Raw genomic sequence first — 21,560 nt, 5'->3', positions numbered from 1 at the left:
GCCTCTGTAGCCAGGTGGGAAGGAGCAGCAGTGCGTAGCACACGCTTCTTGATTAGACCGGGGTTCGAGCCCGTCACCACTAAATATGGAGGATGCGGAAAGGTGAGGGAATGACCACCGCATATCCCGGAGCAATATGGCCTTAGTTGCTAATGCTCCTAAAAAAAAAAAAAAAAACCCAAACCAAACCTCTCTCTCTCTCTCTCTCTCTCTCTCTCTCAGGGGCGCCTCCGTAGCCAGGTGGGCAGGAGCAACAGTGCGTAGCACATGCTTCTTGATTAGACCGGGGTTCGAGCCCATGACCACCAAATACGGAGGATGCAGAAAGGTCAGGGAATGACCACCGCATATCCCAGGAGCAATATGGCCTTAGTTGCTAATGCTCCTAAAAACCAAAAAACAAACAAACAAACTCTCTCTCTCAGGGTAACTCAGAAATTCTTTATTTTTTGGCTGGTGCAGCAAAAGCCTCAGACTTCCTTGCACCATATAGCTAATTATAATAATAATAATAATAATAAGTTACCCTCGATGACAAGCAATATGAGGAAAGAAGTGATTTTATAGCAAGCATATTTATAGGATTTTTATGTGATTTTTTTTTTTTTTTTTTTTTTTTTTTTTTTCAGAAATTTGTACATAATTAACAAATCTAGAATCTCTAATAAGAAAACAACTTCTCCAGCTTCAGAAGGAATGCGACCTATCTCCTGTTTCTAAACCACTAATTTCTTACCACTTAGTTTCTTGGTAACTGTCCCAGCCCCACCATGGTTCTCACTGACTTTGGAAGAAAGTCCATTCTTCTAGAAGCAGAACAGCATGTTCATCTCCTAAAACTCAGCATCTGTTGGATCTAATGATCCTATCAAACCACAAGATCGAAGGCTCAAATTCATATACTGCAAACAGGCACTGATAAAATCACATGTGAACTCTGTAGAGTATCTATGTTGATTTATGTTTTGAAGCTTTCTTCAAGAAGTGTATCCATTAATGTATGAACTGGCTTAATTTTTTCAGCATCATCATCTCTTATCTGTGTTTTCATCTGATTTTAAGCATAGTTTGCCATAAATGGCAGCACGAGAATATTTTTGAAAGTCAGTGGAGAAGAAGATCACACCTTTTGACCTCATTTGTCTGATTTCAGCTTAAGATCAAAAAGCTGAAATTGAAAGATTTCTGTGGAATTCATATCCAGAAGTTGATAATACCAAATCAATCAGATGATACATAAATAGATGATAGAGGATAGTACTAGATTAAAAAAAAAAAAAAAAAAAAAAATTGAGCAATGACTTTTTTTTTTTTTTTTTAATGCAAACTCACACATAAAAGGGACAAAGAATTAAAACTTAATTTATAATGTAATGGATCACATGAATTGTAATTGTTCATTAAATGTCATAAAATGTAAAATTAAATTATATGGATATGTATGAAGTTGATCGAAGTGCCAAAAAGAAAAAATTATATATCAAGTATTTTTTTTATAAAAATACTAAATTATGGCATATTAAACAAAAGTGCACTTCCAACCCTATCAAACCTCAACTCAGCTAAACTGCAACATTTCTGTGTAACCCACAAACAGCTGTTTAAGCTGCTTGTGTACACATACATGTGCATAAGCAGCTTAAACAGTTGTGCATAAATAATAATTTTAAAAATATATATAAATAGAGGATATATTAAATTGCCTGTAGTAGTTCTGCTTTTCAAAATTGACTGCCAGCTAAATTTCTTTTTTTACAGGATCCCAAGAAAGATCCCCTGACACTTCAGGTAGGCCTACACCTTCACCTCAACCTAGTCAAGAAGGTCCAGTTCTTTCTGCTGATCAAATAGACAGCCTTTTAAAAGTGATAGAAGATTCATGCAAAAAGGTATAGGGAATTCCTCCCTCTCTTTTTTATTTAAATATTTAATCTTGATATTTAATAATGATTATACCAATAATAATACAATGCAATAATAATAATAATAATACAATACTCAGCAAAACATATAATATCAATGATATTCTTACTGAAAAAATCAAAAACATTAATGAATGCATTGTGTATTATCTGCTGAGTATTTTCATCTACATATTTTTGATTATGTCAGGTGGACACCAGATATACGTTGTTAAAAAGTTGAGAAAAAAATTGGAAAAAAAATTTCTGGTTAAATATTAATATGGAGTAAATGCCCATATTAGCAAATTTCATATATCAACTTACTCTTTTTAATTAATGTAATTTTTTTTATTTAATTTGATATATTTAAGTTTATTATGATTTATATAAATATTAACTGAATAGTTCCTTGTTTTCAAATGTATATAATCTCATTTGAATTCTGTTTTAAATTTTTCTTGCACATTTTGGTGTTTTTTTGGAACTGAGTACAGAAAAATAATGCCATTTATAAATAAATGCCATCATAATAAATACATTGTTTAGGATGAATCTCAATTAATCACCCAAGTCCTAAAATTGACCAGCGTTAGTAATAATATAATAACATAATACAATATCATTTAATAATAATAATCAGTTTTAATGTATGTTAATTACTGTGTTTATATATATATATATCTTCCTAAGACCATTAAGAGGCCAGGAGAGGGAATATATATTTTTATTTTTTATTAGAAAAAGACGTTACACTTTTCCAGACTGAATATATGGCAGTATGCAGTTTTGAACATCTACTGCACAGATTTTTTAATTATATACTAATTACTAGGACACTCCTTAGCAACCTTTCCCAATCAGAGCTGAATAAGTGTTCTCTATAACAGGGCTTCTTTAACTAGGGGTTGCGACCCCCTGGGGGTTGAGTAAATATTTTAGGGGATCGCAGAAATTTAGGAAAAATAAAAATTTTTATAAGGTTAATGGAGTTACTAATTACCCTTTCTTGAAAAAGCAACAATTATAGGCTATCACAACTTTGCACCTGCATTTGCAGTCAACAGTGTGGAATGACACAATAGTCGGAATCTGAATCGCACTTTAAAAGTATCGTTGCACAACTTTGTTGGCCGAGGATGTACAATTATGATGAGTATCCAATAGAGGTGTTGAGAGTAATGGTGTGATGTAATGATTTAGCGGTAAATACGAATTAGAAGAAATGCATTTCATTTATGCATCTGTCTATTGAGAAACCTCTTGGAAATTGTATCGTATAATTACACAAATTTCATTTCATGACCATAATCCCATAATTGATATTTTTAATTGCACTGTGCTCAACAATTGCTGCATTTTCATTAATGATTATTACTGCTCCCTCTCTGTTGAGACGTTCTTGGAAATAACTCCCTACTGTTCTTAGAACTAACGTATTGCAAAACTTTTGCAATAACCTTTGTACTACAAACAGTTGCTGTTCCAAACACATAATCGAAAGCAGCTTAGTTGTTATTCATACAGGGTGATCTGATTGTTGATTTGTACGCAAATCTTCAATATTATTTTGGGTGAGTTTACCATTGCTTTCTCAGAGTGTGTAACAATATTTGAATTTTAATAGTACTGAAAATTTAAAATTAATAAAATTAATTATCATTATGGAGAAATAGTTAAATTTGGTTAAAAAAGACAAAACCAGAAAAGAAGATGATGTGACGGATGCTGGAATATCAGGAAGTAGTAAAATGACACAAGAATCAAATAAGAGCACACCTGCATGTACAAAAAAGAAGAAATATAATGAATCATTTTTGCAATATGGATTAACTCTAATCATGATGAACAGCAACCAGTCAATATAATTTGTAATGAAACTTTGGCCAGTGAAAGTTTGAAGTCCACAAAATTAAGAAGACATCTCGAAACTAAACATGCTGCCTACTCCAATAGGCCAGTAGAGTATTTTGAAAGACTTATAAATGCCTTAAAACAAGAAAAACTATTTTTCGAAAAATGTGTAAATGTTCAAGAAAATTATTTAATTGCATTTTATGAAGCATCATATTTCATAGCAAAAGCTAAAAAACCATATACGATTAGTGAAGAACTTATTTTGCCTATTACAGTACAAATAACAGAAACAATTCATGAAAAAAAATATGCAGACAAATTACATAAAATCCCTCTGTCAAATGACATGGTCAGTGAAAGAATTCTAGAAATTAGCAATGACCAGTTCCAGCAACTTATTGTAAGAATTAAAGAATGTTCCAAATTTGCTGTTCAGCTGGACTAATCAACAGACATTTCAGGCTTAGCCCTACCGTTAACATATGTCAGATATTGTTATGATGGCAATGTACATGAAGACTTACTATGCTGTCAGCTATTACATAGACATACAATAAGTGAAGATATTTTTCAGAAAGTGGATGAATTTTTTAAGGAAGAAGGTCTAGAATGGAGTAACTGCATTGGTGTATGTACTAACAGTGCTGGAGTAATGATAGGAAAGAATTATGGATTTCTAGCCAGAATTAAATCTGCTAATAATAAATACATTACTTTTACTCATTGTGTCATTCATCGAGAGGCGCTTGTGGCTAAGAACATTTCTGCTGATCTAAATACTGTATTACAAGATGCAGTAAAAGTTATCAACTTCTTTAAATGTTGTGCACTTAATAGCTGCCTTTTTTCAAATCTGTGCAAGGATATGGGATCTGATTACGATAAATTGTTGTTGCATATGGAAGTAAGATGATTGTCAAGGGGTTGAAGTTTGAGATGACTAATGGGGTTAAAAAATCAAGTAGTATTATTTTTGTCTGAAAATAACTCGGATTTTGCAAAACATTTTCACAATGATATTTGGCTTTGCAAATTATCTTATTTATCAGATATATTTGAGAAACTCAGTTAACTGAATATATCTCTGCAGGGAGAAAGCACTAATTTTTCCTTCTGAAAGATAACAGTCCAAGCATTTATGAAAAAAATAAACATATGGAAGAATAAATAGAAAATTACTCATTTGAAATATTTCCATGCATGGACGAGTTTATTAGTGGAAATAATTTCAGCTTTAATCTGATAAAGCAGATTATACTTGATCATTTGATACGCTTGGAAAGTCAATTTTGTAAATATTTTCTTTCAGATTTTAAAACTGATCATTTAAATTGGGTTCAAAAACCATTCATTGTACAAATGGAGGAGGTAAAACATTTCTCATTGTGGGCTCAAGGAGAATTTGCAGAGCTTTCTAGTGATGGAAATCTTAAGCTTGAATTCTCGAAGAAACCTTTAAATGTTTTTTGGCTTCAGGTTAAAGTCCAATACTCTCTGATCTGGCAATGAGAGCACTTCTACCATTTGCCACCACTTATTTATGTGAGTCAGCATTTTCAACATTGGCTCTAATAAAGATGAAATACCATTCTAGTCTTAACATCGAAGTTTCTATGAGACCTGCACTAACAAAAATTTTGCTAAGATTTTTAATTTATTGTGCTAAAATAAGCAAGCTCATCCATCTCATTAAAGACTTTTACATTTATTGTTGTTTTTATGTTTGTTTGCTGCATATTTAATTGTATTTTTGTATGATTTGTATTTTTTGTAAAACTGTATAAATTTGAGTGTAATAAAGTTTTTGTTTAATACCACAATATGTACCTCAATGTACAAGGGAGAAATAAGTGTATAAAGGAAGGAATGTGTTGCACACTTGCTGATAACCACCTGTCCTCATTTGATATATTGAAATTATATGAAAAAAACGTAAATTTTAGGTTATGCTCATCTGAAAGAGGTTTGTTTTGGACCATATATAATACCAGGGATCGCAGAAATTTTCCATTGTAAAAAGGGGTTGCGGGTGAAAAAAATTTAAGAAGCCCTGCATTATAACATGTGAGGGGCTAATTCAATTCAATATTTTGAATTAAAATTTAAAAGCAAACTCTTGTTTGTGTCACATCTGCTGAGGGATTCATACCAGAGCCGTGTAAGCTACTGCGAAACGCAACATTTTCTAAAGGCAAAAAATTTCATATGGGTTAGTTTGGCCAAATGGTTTGAAAGAATAAGAAAGAGAAAGATTGAAGAAAATGGGAAAATTGAACAATATAAGTTTACTAATTCTGATGGTAGAATTAGCAAACTTACCATTGCTGTTCATTTGGACTTTAAAAGTAAATATAAAAATATTTTTTACTGTGGCCCAGTTTCTCTGTGCTTTCTGGAGCTCCTCAGTATAGTGTATAGTGTGTTTAAGATCTAACAGCACCAGGGGTTCCCCCATCTCCACGTAGTTTACATTGTCATGTGATACAGTACATTGTAAAGGCCAGAGATTTAAAAGTGTATGGATATTGTGGGGCGTAGTGTCGTGTACCATTGTTCTTCTGGCTATTTAGCCACTGGGACCCTGGTGGATCCCAATGTCGCCCACACTAAGCCCCGTGGAGGCAGACCAGGTACAACAGTAAATTGTTTTACTCTGGCAGGCCCTGCCACCTAATTTCCTGAGATTTCAGTGGCTAGGGCCTTAAAGAAAAAGGGGGGGGGGAAGATAACACTAGAATTGGAAAAGCCTAGTGGATGCGGTTTAATTTTGTCAAATTTAAATTTGGATGTGTGGGACGTGCACTAGTGTACAGAGTAGGGGGAAGAGAGACTTAAGGCTGGGGGGAAAAGTCAGAAGTATGGAGACAAAAGAGAAGATGACTCCAATGATATCCATTGGGGCATGCCTATGCCTCACCAGGAGAAATTTGGGGGGGGATGGCAGGGAAGGAAGGTTCTTATCTATTACTATTAGTGGGGGGTGGGAGGAAGGATAGGTTCTTATCTATTACTATTCCTAGGTGCTTTAGTTCAGTGACAAGTTTGACTGTAATGCCATGGATCTTGATCTGTGGTGGCCTTGTTGGTGCCAGGGAGCCTTTTAGCAAGATGGACTGAGATTTTGTGGGTGATATTGTGAGGTGGTTGAATTGTACCCAGTCCATAAGGGTGGTGAGGGTGCAATTTGCATAGGTTTCAAGTTGAGCCCTTGAGTCAGCAACCAATATTAGTGACAGATCATCTGCATAGGCCTGAGCGCAGACCTCCCCAAGGTCCATACCCAGGAACTCATCCAGGACATAGGTCCAGAGCAGTGGGCCAAGAACCGAGCCCTGGGGACAACCTCGGTAGATTTTCCTCTTCACTTGGCAATAAGGTGCCTGGACTACTACACTTCTGTTTGTTAGGTAGCTTTTTATGCAGTTATAGAGGTTGTTAGAGAGTTGTGCTTGTCGCAGTTAGCTGAGGACGCTCGGCCACCAAAGGGTGTCGAATGCCCCAGCGAAGTTGACTGAGATAACTAGGAGGTATTTCTTGTCACAGTTGTTGGCTGCATTGATGAGATTTTCCAATGCATGACAATTGACCTTCCTGGCTTGAAGCCATATTGATTCGGAGCAGGCATCTGTGCAGCACTGTAGTGGTTGTCTATTTTTTGATGTAGTAAATGTTCAAACACCTTACTCAGCACTGAGAGTAAGGTGATGGGTCTGTACGAGTCAGGAAGTTCTTGAGGTTTAGAACGATTATTCCGAATTAGGCGAATACCTGCCGTCTGCCAGTCTGATGGGAACCCCCGTTGTAGGCAGTGGTTATAGAGGTTTAGAATGAGGTGTGGAGCGTATTCTGCTACTTTTTTCACAGTATAGATATATTTCTTCCTGGTTTTTGGACTAATGTAGTATTAGCAAATGATGCAAGGATGCTTCCTGGTTTTTGGACTAATGTAGTATTAGTATTAATAATGACAAATGATGCAAGGGAGAAAGTTTATATCATCAGCCAAAAAAAAAAAAAAAAAAAAAAACTGGACTCCCATGAAGGAAGTTTGGTGCAAAAAAATAATAATAAAAAAAAATTTCCATTGGAAGGGGAATAAATTATAGTAAGAAATAGTAATCTGAAATATAATGGAATGAAATTGTAACTTTATTCAAAATAATCTGACTTGTAATTTAATTAAATTTGATTGCTCAGCTTTAATCCATTCTTTTGTACAGATGTGAAAGAAATCATCTTTCACATCTGAACAATTAAGATGTATATATGTAAAGTTACTTTGTAGATTCAGTAGCACAGAAACTTGTGTTTGTCTGTTCACAGAAATTGAAATTTCATTTTAAAACAGTTGAATCTTTATTATTCTGGTTATGTGAAAATAATAAAGATTACAGAATTCATTTCTACCTAAACTGCAACAGTGGTTACAAAATTTATGCAAACAGTATGAGCAAATACTGGACATTTACTTCTCCAGTATTTTCTTAATTTGTTTGTTATTTGGTTTTTTTTAGGAGCATTAGCAACTAAGGCCATATTGCTTCGGGATATGCGGTGGTCATTCCCTGACCTTTCCGCATCCTCTGTATTTGGATGGGCTCGAACCCCGGTCTAATCAAGAAGAGTGTGCTACGCACTGCTGCTCCTTCCCACCTGGCTATGGAGGCACCTTCGTAATTTGTATGCTGGACAGTAAGCTCAAATACTGGACTGTCTCAGTCAAAAGAGGCAGCAACCATCATTACACTTATCAGTGACTAAACCAAAGCAAGGTGCCTTTATGTCTATGCTGGGGACTACGAACATTTTTTGAGAAAACTTAGAAATATTGTAAATAGGATGGATTTTAGAGAGGTATGTGCAGGGGATGCCCCTCGAGTGTTGTACTGCAATAACTGTATTTACATAAATTAAATATGAAATGTAAACAACTTCACATTATAATCAATTTTACATTGTGAAACTAATTACAATATGAAGTCCCCCCTCTCAAAGTGACACAAAGTCATCCAATGATTAGAAAAGTTTATTTTTGCTGTTTTTAGTACTCTTAAGGCAGTAAATTACTTACCAAAGCAAACTTGCCTTTTCATCGAAATACAGAAAATGATGAAGATAAAGATGACTGTGCTTGTTTTTGGCTACTGTGCCTTTCCTTGAGAAATTCATTATCCTTCATGGAGCAGTATATTAAAATTGGAAAATCATATTTTTTTTATGTTTCCAAAAACAGTTTTGGAAAAACCAAAACTGTTTATGAAGAATTGATAAATAATTTGGCAGAAAAAAGTGTCAGAAAAATATCAGGTATAACAAAGAAAAATAAATATTTCTCAATTATTGTTGAATGAACTCCTAATTTTTCAAATTAAGATAAACTCTGATTGGTAATCCAGTAGTGAACTGAAGACAAAGAATCAGCATTATCATAATTTAGAAAATATTGCTTTAAAAAAAAGCATACTGGAAAATATTTAGCTGAAACTATTTCTAAAAACTAAAAAAAAAGAAAAAAAAAAGAAGAATGATCAGATTGTGTGTGACAGACTAAGGATAATATAGCAAATCTATCTGGTTTGTATAAGAAGCTCAAAAATTTATTAGAGAGTATGCTGCAAGCCATATACAGTATATACAATGTGCTTTGTGCAGCCATCATTTAACAAATGTAAAAGATATAAAAGCAACTTAAAGTGTTCATGAATCTCTTTTTTTTTTTTTTTTGCAAAATTTATGTAATTTATTCAGCTCAAAGATGGCAAAAGTTTCATGAGTGAAAAGTATTTAAAATCTTTATGTAATACATGTTTTTCTTCTCATTTTGAAACAAGCTGTAGATGCACTATACACTGCTTATAAGAATGTTGTCAGTTACTCAGATAGCCTTATAAATGAAAAATCCTCTGAAAAATCAGGACACAAAAGGAGAATTAAAAACTTAAAGAACTAATGTATTTAGACAAAGCAGCACTTTCTCTGCTGTTTTAAAGGATTTTCTGAAAAGGATTAATGCGGTTAGTGCATCTGTTCAAAATATAAAAATTAGCCTAAATCAATGTTATGCTTCCCTTTTGGTGTGATCTAAGTATTTAAGACATTTTCATGAATTGTGGTAAAATGAGAATGGAACTACATACTGTGCTGATTTTAAGGGGATCCTGTGGAACTGATTTTGAACTAACATTTAGAGAATGTTGGTTCAAAATCATTGGACCAACATTCTCTGAAAGAGAACATAGTAAAGAAAGAGGTTCTTTGATGGACTTAAATGTGTAGAAACCAATATTTATTTTTCAGGAAATAGCATTAGTAGAGGCATATTATGCATGAAAGCAGGCTTATACAGCATCAGCCAAAAAAAAAAAAAAAAAAAACACTTCCTATTTCACCCATCCATTTGCTCCAAAAGTTTGTCCAGTTCATCCTTGAATTTAATTAAGCTATCAGTTTCCACAACAACCAACAGAAGTTTCTTCCAGCAATCAACCACCCACTGGCTAAAGGCAAATTTCTGCACATCTGTTCTTTTGATTAAACACTTTTTACAAAATGTTAAATAGTTTGAGCATATGGCTCAAAGAATAGAATTGAATAAAATAATAATTAATATGTTTGCAGTCCTGTTGGATAAATAAGTTTCAGCAGTTGAGTTTGTTTAAATATAGGGTGCCTCCGTATCCAGGTGGGCAGGAGCAGCAGTGTGTAGCACACGCTTCTTGATTAGACAGGGGTTTGAGCCTCTGACCACCAAATACAATACGGAGGATGCGGAAAGGTCAGGGAATGACCACTGCATATCCCCGGAGCAATATGGCCTTAGTTGCTAATGCTCCTAAAAAAAACCAAATAACAAACAATGTTCAAATATATAGAAAATGTTTATGAAAATTGTTTGAAAGAAGAATTAGTGCAGTTTAATTCATACAGAGATATATTGTTTCCAGTCAGTTAGCTAATTTTGAAGATTATCATTTCCAAATATGTATGGAGATTGCATTACATAGCCGAGTGGTCAGGAGTAATAGTGCCATAGAGACTCTCTTTGAGTGGACCGGGGTTCAATCCCATGACTGCTAAATATGATTAATGTTTGTATTGATGATTTATTTTAAACTCCACTGACCTGGTGGTCATGCTGGAATATAAACAAGAGCATTAAGAATATATTTATTGTTTACACATTGTTCCTGATGTAGATAGAGAAAAGTTATTTTCAAAACTGAAATTGATAAAGAATATTTAAGAACAACTGTGACTTTAAAATAGACTCTCAAATTTTGCAATGCCTATACTGTGTTGGCTTTGTATTATCAGCATGCCTTTGCATAGGAATGGACTGGACTGGTCTGTGACACTGGCGAAGGCAAAACGTTGGGATCAGCTGATATAAGATTGTAATTTGCAAACATGGCAATCAGTTTTTGAGCCTCTGTGAGGAAGAATGGGTTGGCATCGAGATCTTTTTGACTTCGAACGTGGAATAATTGTGCAGGCAAGACATGCAGGTTCCTGTATCTCAACAACAGCCAACGTGATTAAGTGTTCCCCTTCAATGATTTCAGAGGTCTTCTGTGACTAGCTCAAAAGCAGTTGAACAACCCATCAGATGTCACATGGGACAGCTGCATGTAGTCGATGCCCATTGTGAGTGTCATATGTTTCATTTGGAATGCAGCAGCAACACTGCACAGTGACCCAGCTTACCAGCTTGTAAAATGTAGGAATAGCAAGACCAATATTCATGTGGACTGTGCACTGGATATTAGTTCATATAGGCTGTAGTAGTCCGACCATCATGAGACCCTTGCTCACTGCAAGACACCAGAAATTGTGCCTTGAATGGGCGCATCAGCACCAGCACTTGACCACCAACATCTGGAAATCTGTCATCTGGTCTAATGAATTCTGTTTTCACTTCGGTCACACTGGTCACACTTTGGAGAAAGCAACATGATATCATGGCACCTGGATGCACTGCTGGTGTTTGGCAGGCTGGAGGCAGTGGTGTTATTATGGTATGGTGACTGTGTTTGTGACATGCCCTGGATCCTCTAATAATTGTGAATCAATGGTTCAATAAGAATGCCTACATTTTGGTTGTTGCCAACTGAGTACACCTCTTTGCGATTGACAGTGTATTGAGATAACTCTGGTATCTGTCAACAAGACAATGTGTGCCACAAGGTATGACAGGTTGCTAACTGGTTTCACAAACACGACAGTGAATTTTCTGTCCTCACATAGCCACTCAACTCGTACATTCTCAACACAATAGAGATGTTTGGGACCTACTGGAAAAGGACATTCAGTTCTATGACCACCCACCTGATAATGTGTGAGCATTACTGGACCCTTTGTGCAATGCACAGATAACACTTCCACAGGACACCTTGTGGCAGCCATGCTAAGATGTGTATGGAATGTATTATGGGCAAAAGGTGACCCCATGAGGTATTAAGTAGATGTTGCTAATGCAAGCCAACTGTAGATAAAATCATGTTATACACTGGTTGTAATGGTATTAAGTAGATGTTGCTAAAGGAGAGCTCAAATTTCAGCTGTGAATTACAGTCTCCAAAAAAGCAGTAATAGTGTTTTCCATTTTATTTACTTAATTGTTATATTATATTTCACTTTATAAGAAGTTTTATAGTTCTAGTTACACTGGTTATTTTTATTTTTAATATAGATATAGAGTTTTTATAGGTTACTACTTAATATATGTAAAACCGTTGTTTCATTCGAAACTTGCAGTCATTGTTTACATATAAAGAGTGGTAAGGAATTCAAATTTTTAATTGTGGTAAATAGGTAGCTCTAATGTAAAACTAGATAGCGTAACACATATCACCGCATTTAGGATTATATTAGATAGTGTAGTATTGATAATTAATTAATTAAATTTAATTAACAAATTAATTTATTTAATTAATTTAATTAATTAACAAAGTGGCAGGAGTTCTGTGACTTAGGGGAGTACTGAGGGGGTCCATTCCCCAACACATCACAGCCTAAAAAAATGTGCAACTTGTGAAATTTTTGTCGATCTCTCTCTGGAGCAGAACATGATCAAGCCAAGGAGAATGTCTTTGTGTGTGCTAGTGCAGAGAGTGTCTACAAATTAGGTGCCAACTCAGCATTCTGATGGGCATTAATGAGCGCTTAAAGTGTAGGGTAGATGCCTCGAAGAAATTAATATGAGGAGATCATCAAGCTCTCAGCTGCTCAACTCAATTCCAGAGGTCACCCTTGTGCATCAGGCAACACAGCAGCAATCTTCAAGGCAGAATGCACTGGTCCCACAGGAGCTAGTTATTGTCGGTGACTCTATTATCAGGGAAATGGGTAATATATTGTGTAAAATGGATAGATGGAATAGGACCAAGGTATGTCTGCCAGTGGCAAAAGTTGATGATGTTGTAGAGCTGATATCATCTTTTAAGGGAACAAAGGATGATATTATTGTACACATTGGCACTAATGACATTAAGAGTAGGAGATCTGCAGATTTATTTAACCAGTACAGGTCAGCGTTGAAAAAAAGTCATGAGTTAGGGTTAATTTTGAAAGTTTCTGCAATTCTGCCCAGACACGATAGGAGGTAGTGTATGATGAGAGCCTTGTCAATCAATTTAGCCCTGGAGGGAATGTGCAAGGCTCATGGAATAGAATTTTTCTCAGCGTGGTCTGTGCTTGTTAATAGGAGAGTCTGCTTCTACAGGAATGGGATACACTTAAATAAAAGGGGTGCAAGAATGTTTTTCTGATGCTTTCGAGATAGTGTTAGGTGAGTCTGAAAACTGCTAGCTTGTGGGTGGGATTCACAGACTAAAAGGTTCAAAGTAGCTGCAGGCAGAGGTGAAGGTGATCCTTGCCCTACTTCTATTAGAATGAGCAGTGGCCTGGAGGGCAAGGTACTGAGGTTTTCAGAGACTGATGACAGTCATCATGAAACAAAAAAATACATGGGCTGTATTAGGATAACTAAGGATAACAATAGGTGTATGTATACTTGCATGTACACCAATGCTAGAAGTATAGCAAATAAATTTGATGAATTTGAAGTGCTGGTCAAGACATCAAAGACGGATATTATTGGAATATCAGAGACATGGTGTCACAGATATTAAGAATGCAGAATTGGAATTTGGGGAGTACAATGTGTACAGAAGGGATTGACAGGATAGGAAGGGAGGAGGGGTTAAGCTGTTAATTAAGAAAAACATAACATTTAAGGATGTGCATCCAGTTGACAAAAATGGACAGTGCAATGTTGAGTCAGTTTGGTGTGACATAAGCACTGTTAAAGCAAAAATAAGAGTAGGAGTGAGTTATAGGCCTAATGACCCTAACGAGTACAACAAACAGTTGTACAGAGAAATAGAATGGGCCAATAAATCAGATTGTGTTATAATGGGGGATTTTAACTTCCTGGATATTGACTGGAACTTGTGGACTGGTCACTTGCACACTAGCAAGACTTTTGTGGATTTATTAGATGATTGCCAACATTTGAGAGGCAACTAGAGAGTGTAATATTCTTGATCTCGTTATCAGCAGTGATTATTTGTGCATTAATAATTTGCAGATAAAGGAACCACTAGGTGGCTGTGATCACAGTGTACTGATGTGGGATTTACATAAAGATATAATTACCAACAGGGGTGAAAGGAAGGGTTTTTGCTTCTGTAAAGATGACTACAGGGGTCTCAGATGGTTTTTAAATTCTGTACAGTGGGACCAATGATGACATCACCAACAGCAAATTCTAAGTGGAAAGCTTTCAAAGAATTAATTGTGGAAGAAATATTACCAATTAAGAAATATTGTTCAAGGTTTAGACCTAAATTAATGTCAGATGAACTAATGAGACTCGTGGCAGAGAAGAAAAATGCATGGGATGCATAAAAATTATCAGGGGCCTCTGGCAGATATAAGCTAGTCTGTAATAAACTCACAAAGGAGATTAGGCAAGTGAAGGCAGATTACGAGAAATCTTTGGCAAAGGATACAAAAAAATACAGCAAGGACTTCTTTACTTATATGAACTCTAAAAGGAAAAGGATGAATAAGATTGGTCCACTTGATATCGATCGTTTTACTGTTGATGATTTTGCTCAGATAGCTGATAATCTGAATGAGTATTTTGCATCTACATTTACATCTGAGGGGCTATTAAGGGAGGAAAATGGCGGAAGTTTATCAAAGTGTAACAGGGTGCTTAATGATTTTTAATAACTGAGAGAAAAGTGGAGGAGAAATTGTTGTTGTTAAGCATAAGAAAGACATCTGGGGTTGATGGGATCTGTCCAGTTATATTAAAGAATGCGGCAAGGGAAATAAGCAAACCCTTAGACATAATTATGAGAGCATCCTTGAACTCAGAGGAAGTCCCCATGGACTGGAGATCTGCAAATGTATCCCCAATTCACAAAGGGGAATCTAAGGGTGACACGAGTAATTGCAGACCTCTTAGTCTAGCTTCTGTTCCACGGAAATAATGGAGTCGCTGGTTAAGGAAGTGATGCAGGATCATCTAGACAAGAATGCTTTTGTAGTTCAGACACAGCATGGGTTTTTTTTAAGGGAAAGTCTTGTCTAACAAATTTAATTGGATACTATGATGTGGTTACAAAGGAACTAGATGCAAAAAATAATTTTGATATCATATACTTGGATTTCAGGAAATCTTTTGACACTGTTGCGCAAGGAAGATTACTGTACAAATTGGAGCAGTATGGTATTAATGGTAAGTTGCTTCAATGCATAAAGGGTGGTTGAGTGGGAGAAGACAGAGAGTGATAATCAATGGATGCTGCTCTTTGGGGACTAATGTTATTAGTGAAGTCCCACAGGGTTCAATGTTGGGCCCACTGTTGTTTTGTACATTTATTAATGATATTGACGAAAGTATATCAGGGTTAGGTGTCGAATTTAGCAGATGAAACAAAAATTTCAGGGTTGTTAACGACAGTAATGGCAGTTCACTACTGCAACAGGATCTAGAAAATTTGGGCAGATGGTCTGAGAAGTGGCAACTGAAGTTGAACATTGATAAATGCAAAGTACTGCATGTGGGTGGAAGTAACCCCAGAGGAACATACCAACTGTGTGGTAGTACATTTAGGGTGGTTGAAAATGAAAAAAACCTGAGAGTGATTGTGCAGTCAGATATGAAGTTTTCTGAGTGATGCAGACAGGCTGCAAGAGCAGGTCAAGGGGTATCGTCAATGATATACAGGTATTTTGCTAGCAGGGAAAAGGAGATGATTGTCCCTTTGTATAAGGCAATGGTCAGGCCACACCTTGAGTACTGCATACAGGTCTGGAGGCCTCATTTTACGAAGGATGTAGATTTGCTTAAGTGTGTACAGAGAAGGGCAACAACATTGGTGAGGGGAACAAAGGGGTCCTCTTACAAAGAAAGGCTTAAGTTCTGCAAGTTGTAGCAGTTGGAGACTAGGCACCTGCGAGGTGATCTGATCGAGCTATATAAAGCCTTGAATGGGTTGAGCACACTGAATTCTAATGGGATTCTTCTGCTTGCTCAGATTATGAACCTCAGGGGGCATAAATTAAAATTGAGGAAAGACAGTTATAGAATAGATGTGCGGAAATTTGCCTTTAGTGTTATACTGGAGTTTACTTACTACTATCGTTTGGGCTTCTCTGGACAACACATCTGTATAGTGAGACGTTTTCCTTCCTTAATCATTTGTTCTGTCATAACCCCAGTATACTCATGTGACTGTCTAGTGGTTTTCTATATTAGGACAATGGTCTCGGCCCTCGGTAATCGTACCCAGCGGAAGGGAATAGGAACTGCAGCTTTGACCAAGGCGTTGTGATAATACTCAAAACCATTCCAATTATAGTTAGGAGTTGAGCACCGCGATATAGGTTCTTCTATTCTAATTCTCTGCTTATTTATTAGTGTGAATGGAGGATAGATTTGAGGCATATGTTAAAACAAAACATGGTTTAATGCAATCTATTACAGAAATGGTACATATTTAATAACTACCTAGTGGCAGTGACAAGCAAATCCTAAATCATTTGGTTATAATAGTATAAATTGATTTTATGGAAGTATTTAAGATTTCTTAGCATTATTGATACTTTGGAAATTAATGGGCTCTTCACATCGGTGTTCTTCGTGTGGATACTTCATCTCAGGCAAGAACTGGCATATGACATAATGGTTATGCAAATATGATGGGTGTCAATACTAAAATACCGCACTATTTAGGACAGCACTCTTAAGATGCATCATTTTACCTATCGTTAATTTGTGAAAACCGACAATCTAAATGATGCGCTATTTAAGATAGCAGTATTAGGGTATTCTACCTTTTGTCACACTAACATAATTAATCATATTCTTGAGGAGTAAGGTTTATGCATAGCTGTAGGAAGCGATTAGAACTTACCGAAGTTAAGACAACTCCTTCGGCTACATACGGGGCTCGAGGTCGGTGTCCTCATCATCTTCCTATCTTCCTCTTTCTCCGTTCTGTGTCTCTCTTCACCAGACTTCACTGCTAAGCTCACGACTACTCTTCACTACTCCAAAAACTGCTTACTCTCGCGTTGATCTTCACGTCTTCCAACTCTCTGTCGGTCTCCTGTCCTCCTGGTATTATGCCCCTTATCGCGTGAACTTTCGCCACCCCCCCGGAGTCCGATCGAGGGTGGGGGCACCTTATTCTTGCGCCGACACGACCAATAAGCTCACCAGTATTTGCCAGAGAGAGCGAAAGCTCATATTTTTCTGGACTGGTAAACTAACTTCTCCCTAACGACTGCTTATCTAGAGTAGCGACAACAGTGAACAGGGGGGTTGATACAATATTCGGATGATATTCAGACGTGTGAAGCCTCAACCCTCCTGAATTTTGGACTCATCGCTATCACGAGCTGGTAGTCAAGTTTGCCCTGTGTATTTCTTAGTAATGTTTTCACTGGGATAACCAAGAAAACAAAAACACCTCTTTTAGCATAAGGGATACAGCAAAAAGGGAAAAGGGGGGGGGGTACGAAAAGTAGAATGTAAAATGAATGCATTTTACATTAGCCAGCGGATGGTTAATTAATATTATTACTATTATTAGCCACATGGTGCAAGGAAGCCCAAGGCTTATGCTGCACCAGCCAAAAAAAAAAATTCTGAGTTAACCTGAGAGAGCGAGTCAGAAGTAGATGGGAATCACCAAGAAAGAATAGAATGATGATATCCAGCTCAGGACCCTGGGTGTGCCAAGCCTATACTCACCAGATGTGAGCTGGAACAAACTTCCATCTGTCGTTGTGAAAGTGGATAGCTTAAATAAATTCAAGGAGGAACTGGACAAACTTTTAGAGGGAATGGTTGTGTGAATTTTTTTTTTTTTTTTTTTTTGGCTGATGCTACATAAGCTCATACGCTTGCCTGCTTTCTTGCATCACATGCCTCTACTACTACTAATGCAAGCCAACTGTAGATAAAATCACGTTATACACTTGTTATAACATAGCTAATGTAGTATACAACTTAGATTAGATGAAATTATTCACCAGTTTGCAGCAGTCCATTGCAAACCTCCTTAGCTGTTGCCACACGCATAGTAATTGGAATCACTGTTACATTGGTCTCAGTTTATCTTTCACCTAATCGTCCATATTCTATTCAGGAAATCAAAGATCTTGTGTTGCAACTACCACCTCCCTTCTACTTACTAGGTGACTTTAATGCTCACCACCGATTATGGGGTTCCCCTAGCTTAGACAGGTGTGGAAAGCTTATTGAAACATTGATAGACAGACAGGATTTAACACTGTTGAGACTGCTTCTACAGGGATGTGATACACTTAAATACAGAATGTACAAGAATATTTGCTGATGCTATCGAGGCAGAGTTAGGTGGGTCGGAAAACTGCTAGCTTTGGGGGGGATACACAGACTAATAGATTAACAGCAGCTGCGGGCAGAGGTGAAAGTGATTCTTCCACTGCTTCTATTGAAATGCAATTGAGCAGCAGCCTGGAAAGCAAGGCAATCGGGATTTCCAGGACTGCTCGGAGTCATAGCGGAACAAGTAAATACATGGGCTGTGTTGGGTAACTAAGAGTAGAAATAGGTGCATGTATATGTACATGTATACCAACGCTAGGAGTACAGTTAATAAATTCGATGAGCTTGAAGTGCTAGTCAAGATATCAAAGGCAGATATTGTTGGGATATCAGGGACGTGGTGTCACACAGATATAAGCAGTGCAGATTTAGAATTTGGGGAGTACATTACAAAGTATTTTTGTTTACTGCAGCCTCCAGGGTTTTCCCTATTGCCGCAATGATTCTTGTAGGTTTTTTTAAGCCGGCGAGTGTGTGTATGGGGAGGTTTTTGTTTGAGTGTTTGTTTTGTTGAGTGTTGTATGCCGGCACCTGGAGACTTTGCAGCCAGGAGGCAAGAACAGATATATCTTGCGTCCTGACTCCCGTCCCTAGCCACGTGGAGGCGCTCCAGGGAGTCTGGTTTTCACAAAAGGAGGTTCTTGAACCTCTATATGTTTATACAATAATATTAAAATAGAGATAAATATAGCAATAAAAGAGTAAATCATCAAGTGTGGATAGAGTTGGTTTAGTTGAGTGGGGATCAATTAATGGAGTGAATGTTTCTAGTGTGTTTTACATACAATATGGTAATAATTTAAAATAAGTTAAGTTTCGTCAGGAGATTAAAACATAGCGTGTGGATGAATTTAGATTTAGTTAAGGGGAGCAGTAAAGTAGTGGGTGTTTCTAGTGAGTTTAGCATGTTCAATGTTTAGGTTGTCCAATGATCTATACCAAATATTGGCCCTTGTAGGGGCCCATCCTGCCAGAAGAGGGCACGGCGTAACAATCAATTCCATGCACCTGCGGCAGCCACGACGGAGCCGCGGCGACAGACACAAACCAGTGCACCACAACCGCGGCACCCCCGGAGCCACAGCAAACCTGAACAAAAGTGAACACTTCTAAGTTAGTAATTACTACAATTTTACAGTTGACAATATAAATACTTGGCAAAACAGCCACTGTCGCAACAACACTACAGCCGAAGACACAACCAGTGTCCTTAACCACAGCGCTACCGCAACAGCAACTTAACAGTTCTAAGGTAGTTAAGAATATCTTATAATTATCATAGCTATACAGTTCAGTCTTTGCTCGTCCTACAGGGTTTAATTTCATCTTGAGGGGAAGCACCGCATTCAAGACACACATTCTTGCAGGGCTCAATCCTGTCCTAGAGTGTGTGGAGATGAGTTCATTGTGTGTTTTGCGAGTAGAAGGACGGACAAGCCAGTGTGGCAGGGTAGTTAACGGGAAACATGATTATTGCCAGTGGCTTCGACCCAGTCCTGTAGGGCTATAACCAAGTGAAATTCTCGATTGCTCAGCTTCTCGTAGATCTCGGTCCTGTCCTATGAAGGTAGGGTCCTCACTAATAAATAAAAAAAAAAAAAAAAAAAAAAAAACGCACATACTGAAGACACTATGTGGCCTATGACATCGACCCAGTTCTTTAGGGCATGTTCAGTGTTAGTCACTAATTTCAAGGAAGCTACATCACAGTTATGTGTGCTCCGCTGCTCCTAAGCTGTGGGATGTCTTGTTCTTGAGTCCTTACTTTTGCTTCTTATTCAGTTCAGTATAATTGTGCTTCCGTTCTGCGTTACTTCCTATTTTCTTGTTCTGTTGAGTCCCTTCCACTTCATTCCTTCTTTTCATTTTCCCATTTACCTACTGTCTCTCTGTGCTTCCTGCTGGAGGGCCGCCCTTCGCCTGAATAATTTTCCTGCAAAAGCTGAAAGAAGTTTGAGCGATTCTGCCCCAGCTATCAGTTGTGGGAATTCTCCAGCGTTAGTTACGTTAGTCCCCAATAGCAGGGGATGTCTCAGATCTGTGTAGAGGTAACAGTCAAGTATGAGGTGTTTCACTGTTTCTTCTTCGCCGCATTGACAAAGGGGGGAGAGAGTTAGGCCTAATTTGTGGAGTTTGGAGTTGAGACTACCATGTCCTGTGATTAGAAAAGTAGTATGCATGCTTGGTGTCCACCAGTTCCTGGATTTGTCTCGCAGATATATTTGTGGGAAGAAGGTGAAGGTGTCTCTTCCCTTAGTTGTTGTTTGCCAGATATCCTGCCATTTTGTGCCTATGTCCCTATAAATTCTTGCTTTGTTTTCTTTTATACTTTGGTTGGTGTCGTTGGCAATTCCTCCCAGCGTAGCCTGTATGCCTAGCCATTGGTTGTGTGCCAGGTAGTGGTAGATTACATCAAAGTATACGGGTGGTCTCCCGCACAGTACCTGGATGGCCTCAGTAGAAATTGTCCTGCATGCTCTGCAGGTTGCCAGGAGAAAGACTCTTTGTGACTGCAATAAGTATTTTTGCAAGCCGAGTTCAGTGCTCTGTAACCCCAGGCCCCGGCTCCATAGCAGACAATGGGAATGTACAAGCAGGAGTAGTATAGGCTTAGTGTGGAGGATTTAATTCCCCATATGGCTTTTGTGATGTTAATGAGCCATCCTGCTATTTTCCTGATTGATTTGACGATATGCCTGATGTGTGGCAGAAAGGATAGCTTGTCATCTATCCAGATGCCCAGGTATTTATGCTGACTCACTAGTTCAATTCTTTGACCTTCTAATTTAATATTTGGTGGTCTATTGAGGTCGAGGTGGCCTTTGAGAAGGATTTGCTTGGTCTTTGGTATTGATATTATCAACTTATGCGTATTGCTCCATGTGTAAAGTTCCTGCAGGATTGTGTTTGTT

The 21,560-nt window shown here is 37.3% G+C and overlaps 1 protein-coding gene across 7 annotated transcripts in view; it reads left to right on the top strand.

Annotated features, from left to right (window-relative positions):
• Positions 1-21,560, top strand: part of LOC150091454 (protein still life, isoform SIF type 1-like) — a 1,372,582-nt gene that overhangs the window by 992,454 nt on the left and 358,568 nt on the right. For all 7 annotated transcript variants that reach the window (XM_090375616.1, XM_090375656.1, XM_090375640.1 and 4 more), the window contains one exon: positions 1,759-1,889. In XM_090375616.1, the coding sequence (XP_090231742.1) occupies positions 1,759-1,889 (131 nt within the window). The remainder of the gene's footprint in view (positions 1-1,758; positions 1,890-21,560) is intronic.

Source organism: Mastigoproctus giganteus, chromosome 1, assembly GCF_048544385.1.
Source record: "Mastigoproctus giganteus isolate SK-2022 chromosome 1, ASM4854438v1, whole genome shotgun sequence".
NCBI classification, from domain to species: Eukaryota; Metazoa; Arthropoda; class Arachnida; order Uropygi; family Thelyphonidae; genus Mastigoproctus; species Mastigoproctus giganteus.
The sequence above is the reverse complement of the archived record's forward strand: the minus strand, read 5'-3'. Positions and strand labels throughout refer to the sequence as shown.